At 34.9% G+C, this 13,686-nt stretch overlaps 1 protein-coding gene across 2 annotated transcripts in view; it reads right to left on the bottom strand.

Moving 5' to 3' along the window:
* frem2a (FRAS1 related extracellular matrix 2a) overlaps positions 1-13,686 on the bottom strand; it is a 150,294-nt gene that overhangs the window by 7,199 nt on the left and 129,409 nt on the right. Inside the window, exons 17-23 of one of the 2 annotated variants that reach the window (XM_005155380.6) lie at positions 9,311-9,503; positions 7,813-7,917; positions 7,153-7,179; positions 5,351-5,475; positions 5,085-5,219; positions 2,559-2,685; positions 866-1,053 (exon numbers count right to left, since the gene is read on the bottom strand). In XM_005155380.6, coding sequence (XP_005155437.2) covers positions 866-1,053; positions 2,559-2,685; positions 5,085-5,219; positions 5,351-5,475; positions 7,153-7,179; positions 7,813-7,917; positions 9,311-9,503 — 900 coding nt within the window. 2 annotated transcript variants of the gene reach the window in all.

Below are 13,686 nucleotides of genomic sequence, written 5' to 3'. Positions count from 1 at the left end.
AACTACAATAACACTTGCAAATACATAAAAAGTTAAAAAATATTAATAATATTGTAATAATAGTTTGATATTTTTAACCTAATCTCTGATCAGTTCTACAATTCTGTACACATTTCAATGTGACATTTGTAAAATAAAAAGGAATAATCTTCTTCCAAATGATTTTGTTGTCCTTAGTATGAATGAAACAAACAATATAAGTCTTGAAATTGTATAAAAAGATGCATATTATGCAGACATTTGATATTGAAGGATATTAGTTGATAGATGCTAAATGTATTTGGTAGGTTATACTTTCAATTCAACACTGGAAGTGTTAAAAAGCCATTTTAATAAATGCTTTGTCAGAGCGTTTGTTGCAAAAACATGGTTTTGACCAGCAGGTGTCCCTAGCATGTGGCGCTTCGGAACAGTACATATTTTAAGAAAGAATTGACTCAAAAGTTTTGAAAAGCTTTCTTTCTCCTATCACTAATTACAACAGATATTAATATTCTAGATTTTTTTTAACAACTGAGCATTTAAATCCAGCAGAGGCATTTGTCAATGAATGTAGATAATACATTGATTATGGAGGGCTGTGTTGATAAATCACTGTGTACGCAATAGGCTCCAGTGTGATTTCAGATTTTGTGATTATAATGTGTATAAGGATTGCATCAGTAAACATCACAAAGAAATCCCTGTACTGAAATGGCTTGTTTTCCCTCACACTCCTCACAATTACTCATATTTTGATTTATATTTATTTTTAAGGATAGTTTTTAGTTTAATAATATGTTTTCAGCTTCATTTCAGTTCATGGAATTATTGAATAACTAAGTTTAGTTGTATTTATCACTAGCAACATTACTATCGTACTTACAATAATTTTGAATCGGTAGAGCAGAGACGGAGAGTCAGCAAGGCATCCAAACTCAGACTTGCTGGGGTTGTATTTAGGAACATATCCATCAGCTCCAGTGCACAGATACACCTTCTCAATGTTACAGTAGAAAGAGTCGCCCAAATTCTGCACCGGGTCCACCATCACACGTCCATAGATCACGTCACCTTGAGGAGAACAAGCTCAGTGTTGGAAACTGAGACAGCAAACATCTCTCACTGCAATTACATGACTATGACTTACTTGACTATGACAGATCTTACAACTCGTGTGGAAACATAGCTGATACAAACTTACATTTTTGGAAATGTTGTTTGTGCAAGAGTGTTGATATGTGATTTCTAAGGTTTAATTTTGTTGGTTAAGGCAAGACACTGCAGGTAAATAGGGTAAACGAATCTGCAGTAGTTATTCAATTCAATTCAAGTTTATTTTGTATTGCACTTTTCACAATAATTGTTTCAAAGCAGGAGTTGTATAATGGGCGGATATTATATATAAACATAGTACACCTGCAGTTATACATTTCATATGGACCTATCAAAAAAGATGATGCCTGTGTGTACATGTTCAATGAAATGTATTAATGTATTGATTACATTAAGAACAGGAAAAAAATGTATTATTGGCACCCCTGAATTATTAGAGCGCTTGTTTATTTTTTCCCAAATTTCTGTTAAGCGGAGAGAAGATTTTCTCAACTCATTTCGAAACATAATAGTTTTAATAACTAATTTTATCTTTGCCATGATGACAGTAAATAATATTTGACTGGATATTTTTCAAGACACTTCTATACAGCTTAAAGTGACATTTAAAGACTTAACTAGGTTAATTAGGTTAACTAGGCAGGTTAGGGAAATTAGGCAAGTTATTGTATAACAGTGGTTTGTTTTGTAGATTATCGAGACAAAAAATAGCTTAAAGGGGCTAATAATTTTGTCCCTAAAATGGTGTTTAAAAAATTAAAAACTGCTTTTTTCCTAGCCGAAATAAAACAAAAAAGACTTCTTCCAAAAGACAAAATATTATCAGACATACTGTGAAAATTTCCTTGCTCTGTTAAACATCATTTGGAAAATATTTAAAAAAGAAGAAAAAAACTTTAAGGGGGCTAATAATTCTGACTTCAACTGTATATGTATATATATATATATATATATATAGAATATGAAATTGAAACATAAATTTATTAAATCTGTGCTAATTTCAGCACAAAAAACAATCCAAACATTGAATGAAATTAGGTTCAAAATTATAATTGATTTTACAGAGAGAAATTTGGGTTTCTTTATTAATTAACTTTTACATTAAATTTTTTTTCGCATTTTTATGTAGAATAAATAGTTGTATATAACCAATGAGATTATTTATTATTAGTTGACAAACCAATTGATTAATTGGACCACTGAACATTTAAATAACAGAACATTTTTCTAGGTAAAAATGTAGATATAAATAAAACTGTAAAGTCTGTTTCATGTAAGACTACTAAAATGGAGAAATAGGGCTCGCTGCAGAGGGAAAAACATGTATTTTACAGACACAACTTCATAAACTGCAACAAAAGAAACCCTTAAAAGTGTACTTTGGATTTTTCTTTAAAAAAAACCTTTTATGAAAAGCTTTAAAGCCCAAAATAGGTGTACAGTATGTGGTACATTAGACGTACCTTCAGAGAAAGCGGCGTCACTCTCCTGACCAAAGCCCATTGATCCATCTGACAGCCACAGCACTTTCTTAGACAGCAGGAACATCTGTGTGTTCAGACTGAACTCCACAGCCACAGGGTCACTCACCTGCAAACAGACAGCAATGATAATTCTGAAGAATTTCAGGTGTAAGCTCATGCAAATAACCAGTTTTATATTCATTCCATCATTTTCTTGTCGGCTTAGTCCCTTTATTAACCCGAGGTCGCCACAGCGGAATGAACTGCCAACTTATCCAGCACGTTTTTACGCAGCGGATGCCCTTCCAGCTGCAACCCATCCCTGGGAAACATCCACACACACTCATTCACACACACACTCATACACTACGCACAATTAAGCCTACCCAATTCACCTGTACCACATGTCTTTGGACTGTGGGGGAAACCAGAGCACACGGAGGAAACCCACGCGAACGCAGGGAGAACATGCAAACATGCACACAAAAAACACCAACTAAGCCGAGGTTCGAACCAGTGACCCAGCAACCTTCTTGCTGTGAGGCGACAGCACTACCTACTGCGCCACTGCGTCGCCACCAGTTTTATATATTTTATATAAATATGACAAATCTAAATGGTTCCTCTTTAGAGGTAAATATGCTGTTGCAGATCTGAAAGGTGAGTTTTTTGTTTATTTTAAAGTCTGTCTGAAACCTAAATTTAAAATGTTAATTTCGTACACTCACATTATCATTCTAAAAGGATCTTGAAAACTCCCTCTTTCGGTTCAAGTTCACCTTAGAATTAAAAAAAAATGCTTCGAGATTGGCGTGGAGCGCTGCGAGCAGAGGGAGGAGTGGGCATGGTCAGCAGAGCAGGGGAGAAAGAGGCGAGCAAACAACTGTCAGTGGGCTCACAAAATGAGAGACAAACCGTGAGGCGACGGATGATTTTACAGTTTACAAAGCTAACATGCAAAGAAATAAACAGAAAGTAATTGAATGCCCTGCTACATACCGTATGTTATTTATACTTTCATATCCACAATTTGTTATATCATTATAAAGATAATCATGTTTATATTAAATGAGGAGGACTTCTCTACTCCTCCATCCCCAGGTCTAAATGCAGACACAGTGCAGCAGGTCTCTTGTCCTATCTTTTCCAAACATTAACCCTGATAGTATCCTGGAGGATTTTAAACATGCATGAACACAGCAGCATGGCTATATGCGACTGAATGGTAACAAACTCAACTGATAAAAGACAAAGTCTGCCATTGTCCAATTCTCGTACAGCTCTCCTGACAAAAATGCTTGTTACAAACTAACAGCTTTGCTGTATCAGCCTTAACAGAATCACGGAGAAAAACATACAACAAACCCAGTAGACCATGGAAACAATCACAAACGGCCCTTGTTGTGCATGGACGTGGTCTCACCCAGTCATTGCGTCTCACAGCTTGGCAGGTCTGCCTCGCCTTCGGAAAGCACGTGCTCTCATATATAATTAAGAAGCATGGTCTTCTCATAGGATAAGAAAACTCAGCTATGAATAATAATGAGAAACCGACGCATCATCACTCCACTAGCAGATTCGCGCTACGTCACCGATTTTGATCCTGCCTCAAACATTATTTTAAACCAGGAAGATGAAATTACCTGACGAAAGCTCAAAATTATCCAGTTTTCCCAATATTTAAAGTTAGAAGGTGCTAACATTGTCTTAACTGATCATCAACACACACAAATCTGTTAAAATCTCAAAGAACGTATTCCAGGGTGTATTGAACCTTTCGGGTGAATATTTAATCTGAGCAAGTTAATCCCCATAAAAATAAAATGGCTTGTTTTGGTAATCTTCAATGAAAGTCTGACCATTTGCTTCCACATTTGGAATGATGGTCTGTCTGTTAATGTCAACCTAAGGGCTTCCATAGCAATTGCTTATTAATACCTTCTCTTACTGTTTGCTATGAGGGAATGATGAGCAAAAGAAAGCCCCGCCCAACTGCTCAATATTCTGTTTCAATTGAAAGTACAGTACATCCTCAAAAAATAAATCGCAGCAACTTCCATTTCCATAAATAATTGTTCTGAGAGTAACTCTTGCTAACATGCCATTAAAATAATGGTTAATTAAAAAATATACAAACAATAAGAAACCATATATTCAGAACATTAAAATAAACCAAAAAAAAAAAAAAAAAATCTCAGATCTCCAAACAGACACTTTTTGGGATCCCGACACATTTCAATTGTTGTCTGCGCTATTTGGAGTGCATTTCCGTATTTGCATCAGTTTTCAAATTGACAAAATTGTTTACTCAATTTGCTAGTGTTTTGTCTGTTTGCATATGTTATCTTAACTTGCAGTGCTTTTGAGCACTTTCAGCCGCTGCAGTTCGTTGTAACTGTCGTGTCTAACCGCTCGAGAACATGAAAATACTACACAGCTTTGGAATGCATTATGAGGCTAAAGTTAACATTGATTTGAGGATTTATTTAGCTTCTGCTTCAGTGAGAGAATAATTCATCAGTTTACCTGCTGGAAGCGGATATCGAGATCAAACGTGATGGCTTCTCTAGGGTTGCAGACTGGAGGAACTGTGAACTCCACATTCAGAGCAGCTGTACAGGGGATCAAGCTCACTGTGTACGTGCCAGAATAATCACGAACCTGCAGGACACATACACACATAAGTTTAACATTACTTTTTAACTTACAGCAGAGTCAAACTTGATGATCAAAACAAACGCAAAAACTGTACTTAAAATAAAAAAAAATTTGGAAAAAAGAGGTCAACTCACAGCGAAGTCTGAGATAAACATCCACTGCTGGACGGGTTGGCTGTAGGTCGGCTCCGTCCTGACCAGAGTTAGGTTGAAGGTCAAGCCTGGGTGATCTGCACTCATCACTGTAGACACTGTGGACGCTGGGTAAACAGGTGAGCGACAGAGAGTTAAGCAAATAAAAAACAGAAATAGAGTGGAAGACAGAATTATTAGGTCTCCTGTGAAATTGTAACTTTTTCAAATTAAAAAAAAAATATCAAAGTGCTATGTTTAAAGGTGCCATATACTGCATTGGTAGTTAAATTATTCTCTGATATCTACATAGTAGGTGTATGGCTTCAGAAAGTTCAAAAATCTCCAGAAACGGTTTTATGATATCATTCATTACTCCATAAAATACCAACAGCATCAGAAGGTCCACGATTGACCATATATGGTTTGTGTCATAAATATTAATGAGCTCCACTCATTAGTGTCGCTCTTACACACTACACAATACTTGACCACACAGAACAAAACTGTTGGTACTCAATGAATCGTAGGCCTTTAACTTCTCTCTAGTTGAAACACTTGGAGCTTCAATGAGATTGTATATATGGGGTTGGATGCTTGGCCATTCATTGGGACGGTGCTATCACAAATGCATTTCGCGTCCTGAGGCCAGTTTGAACTTGCCTCATGCTGTCGTGACCCAGTAATGCACAGTAAACCAATTGGCGCTCATGTTTTCAAAATAAAAGTTCAAAAAACATAGTAAGTGAAATGTACGCTTAAAAATAACTTAGGGAGAAAATCATTGTTGTCTCAGTAGAAATCATTGTTGCTTATCAAACGCAGCATGAGGCGTGCATCTCAGAGCTTTTTTCATGATCTCAGAGCTTAGTGACATGGCTACTGGTCAGGTCTGGATAAACAACCCAAATTAGGCATACATGCAAATGCAGAGGGCATGGCCTGTGAGTCTCTTCACAGTTTGTTTTCAATTCAATTAAATTTACCTTTATTTGTATGGTGCTTTTACAATGTAGATTGTGTCAAAGCAGCTTCACATAAAAAAATCATAGTAAATTGAAACTGTGTAGTTCAGTTCAGTTTAGTTCAGTTCAGTGTGGTTTAATAATCACTACTGAGAGTACAAACACTGAAGAGCAAATCCATTGATGCGTAGCTCTAAAGATCATGAACCATGCAAGTCAGTGGCGACAGCGGCAAGGAAAAAAAAACTTCACCAATTGGCGAAAGTGAAGAAAAAAAACCTAGAAAGACACCAGACTCGGTTGGGCACGACCATATCCATTTCTCCGCTGGCCAAACTTTTGTCTTCCGATTGGCCCGTTGTCATACACGCATAGAATTTACATGAAAATTCTCATTTGTAAGTCGCTTTGGATAAAAGCGTCTGCTAAATGACTAAATGTAAATGTAAATGAAAACAAGGAAAAAGAGGTGTCTGAAGCTCACATTATGCCTATTTCCATATACTTGATCTTTTATTATTCTACTATACCTTGGTATACCCAGATTTTCATTATAGGGTACCTTTAATGGAATTAATATTATAATATTAATATTTTCAACACATAACACTTTTTATAACTAATTTCAAACAGCAACATTTTTTATGTCTTTATCTACATTTTCTTTAAATTATTTTTTATTCAAGCCAAACTTTAGGGAATAAGACTTTCTCCAGAATATATATTAGGAAATACAGCTGAAAATATCCTTGTTAAAAAAACAAATTACATTACACAGGACGGCTAATTTAAATATATATTTTCCATATTCTATTAAAGAGACATGATCTTTCAATTTACCTGTAGTTTTCAGACTCCTCAAATTTGCTGTTGGAAACAAGACAGTAAATTTTAGAGCATAACAATAGTTTAGTAATAGACTATAATCAAAGAGACAGTTCACTCAAAAATTAAAATCTCCTGTTAATTTAATCCGTATTTTTCTTTGTCATTCTTTTTGTCTTCAGCAGAACATTAAAAAAGATATTTGTCTGAAATTGTGGTCCTTGGTGATAATAAAAAATTGTGGTCCTTGGTGATTTATAAAATGCAAGTATATAGGCACTGATGCTTTGATTAAACCATGTACAGCCAAAGCAAAACATATTAATATAAAAGCAATAATACTGTAAATAAAGCTTCTTGGACAAACCAATTGTTTCACTTCATGAGTCCTCAATGTATCATCAGCAGCCAATGGTATTAATTTAGCGTTGCCTTTTTTGTCTCTTAAAGTGCAGTAGCCAATGACCTACATGTTATGAATTGCCAAGGATCATGTTTTCAGTTAAAAATCTTTATTGTTCAACTGAGTCACCTACATCTTCAATGGCTTGAGCAAATTTACAGCAAAGTTTCACTTTAGGGTTCTCATGACATAAAATATAAAAATACAGTCCACAAAATTAATAAGATGTAATTTCAGGAAGACATTTATAAGAGGGAAATGCCAGAACTTACCAGGATGCCCCACTACAAATAAACCCCTGAAGCGGGCCTCTGTGCGGAAATTGACCACGAGTCTCCCCTGCTCGTTAATCCTCATGCTGGTGGGATATAAAGCTCCTGTAGAGAAAACATTGGTTAATTTTATTATCATAATTAGAAATATAGTACGACTTCATACTTGATTCTGCTACTGGCCAGTACACCCTGTACTATTTCTTTATTCCCCCACATGTGACATCTGTAGAATAATGAAAAATTATGACTTTTGGTAGAGATGTGCTCCCATTTTCATGATGGACCAATATTACAAGATAAACAAGAGCTAAGCCTCCCTCACTATATAATAATAATAATAATAATAATAATAATCATAATAATAAACAATAATATCAATTATTTTGATTATATTAAAAAAAATGTTGAGCTTTCTTTTGCCAGAACATAGTACTGATTTCATACATTGATCTCAAGACAGCCAATAAATAAATAAATAAATTATATAGTTCTCAAATTACTACTTTTATTTATTTATTATTATTTTTTATTAGAAAGTATGACTTTGAGTGTCTGGAAAAGTGTTCTTAGTGTATTCATTACAGGAATGCATTAGCTAACTTGAATAAACAAAATAAATAAAATAGCTTTAAACCATTTATTATTATTTATTGAAGTTTATTAATGTCAGTAAAGTACATAATTGGTCATGTTTGTTTAATTTATTTGATTGCACTATTGTTATCATTATTAGTACTATTATTAATTGAGTTATTTTATTGTAGCAGTTGTAACTTTATATTATATTATATTATATTATATTATATTATATTATATTATATTATATTATATTATTATAGTATATATCTAAACACTACAGGTTAAGCTACTTTTGCTCACCAAGGCTACATTTGTTTGTTCAAAATACAATAAAAAGTAATATTGTAAAATGTCACTATAATTCTAAAAATAAAAAGTTCACATATTTAAAAACGTAATATATTTTTTGCATTATCATTACAACAGTTGCAATGCATCACATGGTCCTTCATATATAGTTGTGCGGCTTAGTATTTTATTCATAACAGCAACACATTTTTTGGATTTTTAAAATTACAATAAAGTTCAAAATAACGTCACATATTTCAAACTGAAATCTTTTATGACACTATAAAGGTCTTCTCTGTCTCTTTAATACACAGGTGTCAAATCCTAGATCCACACAGTTCAGCTTTAACCCTAATTTTACACACCTGAACAGACTAATTGAGTCCTTTAGGTTTGTTTTAAAACTCCAGGTAAGTGTGCTGAAACAGGGTTGAAACTAAACTGCAGAGCTGCGAGTTTGACATGCCTGCTTTAATACGTCATTGTTAGTAAATTGTAATTAAAATTAAACACTAAAAAACAATTATTGGCTGCATACCAATTGAATAACAGCGCATAAAAATCTAAATCTAAATGCTAAGACTTGAGATAATGCTAACTAAACTTGTTTCTGAAACTCATGACTTGCCTTGTAGATCAGCCTGTGTTTGGCTGCCAACTCCGTCCTTCCACAAGATGGCAGTGTCATAAACAAAGGTGAGCCGGAGCTCGGAGTGCAGGTCGAAATGCTGCCAGCCTCCAGCACCCACAGGGGAATGAAACACGTATGAGACGTGAAGAGGAACACGCAGGGTCACGTATGACTGCACCAGGTTCAGCACCTGCCACAACACATTCACAACACACAGACTGAGGAAAAACACTTTTAACAAGCCCACTTCTCCACTAGAGGCTGCTATCAGTCATATTGTCAAGTTTGATCACAATCTAAAAGAATCATTTCCTATTGAATGTGTTTAGGTTTATTACTGTGATTGATGGTTTAGTTTACCATCATCCTTCAGAATCCATTCTAATATGATTTGCTACTCATCAAAACTTATTATTATTATTATTAAATTATTATTATTTTTATTATCATTCATTCATTTTCTTTTTGGCTTAGTCCCTTGATTAATCAGAGTTGCCACAGCGGAATGAACCGCCAACTCTTTATCCAGCATATGTTTTAAAAAGCGGATGCCCTTCCAGCCACAACCCATCACTGTGAAACATCCATACACACTCATTCACACACATACAATAAAGACAATTTTGCTTACCCAATTCACCTATAGTGCATGTGTTTGGACTGTGGGGGAAACCAGAGCACCTGGAGGAAACCCACATGGAGAACATGCAAACTCTATACAGAAATGCCAACAGACCCAGCCGAGGCTCAAACCAGTGACCTTGCTATGAGGTGATCGTGCTACCCACTGAGCCACCGTGATGCCCTATTATTATTATTATTATTATTATTATTATTATTATTATTAAGCTGCTTTGACACAATCTACATTGTAAAAGCACTATAGAAATAAAGATGAATTTAATTATTATCAGCATGGTTATCGCTTTATTACCACCAATTCACCACTTTCACGCAACTGGTGGGGACTGGGTGTACTGCAGCCCAAGCGGTAAACTGCTGCAGTCATTGTAAGACTGATTAACTAATTCAGATCTTTTGTACATTTTGGCTGCATTTTCAAGTGACATAATTCTGATTTGTTTCTGTCATGTGGCACAGATCAGATATGGCCCATGTACGGGTAAGCAGGAACAAAAATCACATGGATTTCAATTTTCTCAAATCAGATTCAGGCCTTGATCATACGTGGGAATTTATCCGATATAAAGCAGATCGTTGTTCTCGTGCTTGCAGTGTAATCAGGTTGATTGAATTTTCACATGCATCATTAAAAACCATAGTGATTATGGTTATATTGTCATGTAGCACAAGTATTTAAGCATGTTAACGAGAGAGAGAGAGAGAGAAAGAGAGAGAAGTGAAACGTCTGCCAAGTAACAATGTAGGCTAGACTAAAACTGTTGCATACATCACATGCATAAATGACACCATGGATATGACTTTAAGATTCCTACTGGTTTAAAAAATACTAGATTAAAAGAAGATGGCCAAATGAGATCTTTTCTGTCATTCCTAGAGTAAAACAACTTGTCAAAAAGAATTTTGCGAACCCTGTGAACAGATTCAATACAGAAATGGAGAAAAGATGTCAGTCAGCGCCCGCTATTTTTTTCTTGCTCATTGTGCCTTTTGCCAAGTGCCGTGTAAATACAGACAATCGGACTCAAGTCACATTTAAAAGATGATGTAAGTGGGTCATCAAAAAAATCAGATACAGCCACAAAATCGGAATTGACCATCAAGATCTGAAGTATAAATGCAGCCTTAGATAAATATTGATACTTGGCGCCAGAGTATCGATGATGTATTGTGGCCGGAAATATCACAATATATCGGCATATTGATATTTTGTCCCACCCCTATATATATATATATATATATATATATATATATATATATATATATATATATATATATATATATATATATATATATATATATATATAATTTAATTAGCTGAATTTCAGATTTGTGATTATTTGATTTATTTGTTTTCTTTTGTTTGATCGTTTTCATGGCCTGTAGATCTAGTAGTGTTCTGAATAAAACCTAATACTAAAACAAAAATAAAAACTAAAATAAAACTAAAAGTTAATCATCAATAAGCAAGGATGTATTTGTCAGAGATGAAGATTAGCTGTCCTGAAGCACTGAACTGAAACATTTGCAAATTTACATAGTCAATAAAAAAAAAACAGGCTACAAAAATGTGCTCATCAGTAATGAGGCCGGTCTGAACACCTGCTGGACTGGGTTTAATCAAGACAAAAAAATCCCCAAGAAACATTGTCAAATTCCCATCCTGAGGGGCAGAAGAGCCTGGCATTTCATATTCAGCATCCTCAGCGTGATCTGACTGCGTCTTTTAGAGCAATCCGTTTGAATTCACGTCTCGTTTTAGGGAGTTATTGCAGATTTGAAGGCTTGTTTTTTTGTAACGCCACAGATCATTCCGACATTTAGATGCGAGATTAGAAAAGGGGAGGCATTTAAGCAAGACCACAGATTCTGAAATGAAATGAATAAATACAAAAGCTCAGCGGGTTACGGTGAAGTCAATCTCTTGTGCTGAGAACAATGAAGAGTGTGGCAGAAATAAAACCTGCGGAGAGCTACGGCTGTGCATAATAATAGATGAAAACAAAAACGGAAACTGTATGGAGACGTTCATTCGTGGAGAGATGTTCATCGAGTTTGATGAAACTTGAATGTTTTGCTTAAACATGGTAATCCGGCACAGTTATTATCATAATCATCTACACACAATTAACCCAGTAAGATGTCTTTTATCTGTGGCATATTTTGCTCCTAAACTTTGAATTCTTAATGCAATTTATAAACCATATTTTGTTAATATATGAAATTATGATAACACTTTAGATTCAATCATTCATTTTTCTTCAGCTTAGTCTCTTTATTTATCAGGGGTCGCCACAGTGGAATGAACCGCCTACTATTCCAGCCTATGATTTACGCAGCGGCGCCCTTCCAGCTGCAACCCAGCATTTGGAGAGATTAACACACATTCACTAACTTATTCAATTTATCTGTACCGCTTGTCTTTGGACTGTGGGGGAAACCGGAGCACACGGAAGAAACTCACGGCAACATGGGGATTACATGCAAACTCCACACAGAAACGCCAACTGACCCAGGTGGGGTTTGAACCAGCGACCTTCTTGCTGTGAGGCAACAGTGCGACTAAAACTTTGGATTTCCAGTCTTACATGTATCCTTTATATTTGTATAAAAATTAAACATTTTATAATATAAATATTTTATTAATCTTATTTACATATGAAATATAAATTATTTAAATATTAATAAACACAAAAAATTCATTCATTCATTCATTTTCTTTTAGGCTTAGACCCTTTATTAATTCGGGTTTACCACAGCGGAATGAATTGCCAACTTATCCAGCATATGTTTTACGCAGCCGATGCCCTTCCAGCTGCAACCCATCTCTGGGAAACATCCATACACATTTATTCACACTCATACAGCATGTCTTTGGACAGTGGGGGAAAACGGAGCACCTGGAGGAAACCCACGCAAACGTGGGGAGAACATGCAAACTCCACTCAGAAACACCAACTGACCCAGCAGAGGCTTGAACCAGCGACCTCCTTGCTGTGAGGCGACAGCACTACCTACTGTACCACCGCATCACCCAACATAAAAAATATAAGGAATAATTATATTTAAATGAGTTCATTATATATTATACTTTCCAGCATAACTTAAAAATCAAGATCTAATGTATCACATGAATTTTTTTTGATTGTTTGTACAAAACTTTATCTTTTTGTACCATTCTGTGCAATACTTTTTATCAAATAACTTTTTTATAGTGTCAAATGTGGCATTTAGTTTGGGAAACTGCACTGTTATTCAAATAAGAACTGCTGAAGAATCACAATTATTCTGGTATATATTCATCAGGTTTATTACTGCATACATTAATTCTCTAAATTTTGGGATTTTTAAATATTTCGCAATGTTTTTTAAACAAAGGCTCTGTTTAATGTCACAATGCTGAATAAATATATATTTAGTGATTATTATTTAATGTGCTACAATTATTGTTACAAGTAATACATAATTGTTATTATTATTAAATATTAGATTGTTAAATATATTCCTACCAGGGCTTGACATTAACTTTTTTTCACCAGTGACTGTGGCTAGTAGTTTTCTCACATTACAAGTCACTCGCCATTTTCACCAGCCACAAGGTTGTTGTTGGGAAAATATATTTTCTATGCATAAAATTAGACTGGATTTAGTGTTTTTCCACACGCCTCCTCATTCATTTCACTTTTTGTGTGTTGTGTATGAGCTTGTTCAATGAGCATGAGCAACTTTAA

Source organism: Danio rerio, chromosome 10, assembly GCF_049306965.1.
Source record: "Danio rerio strain Tuebingen ecotype United States chromosome 10, GRCz12tu, whole genome shotgun sequence".
NCBI lineage: Eukaryota > Metazoa > Chordata > Actinopteri > Cypriniformes > Danionidae > Danio > Danio rerio.
This window is presented reverse-complemented; position numbering and strand designations above follow the sequence as displayed.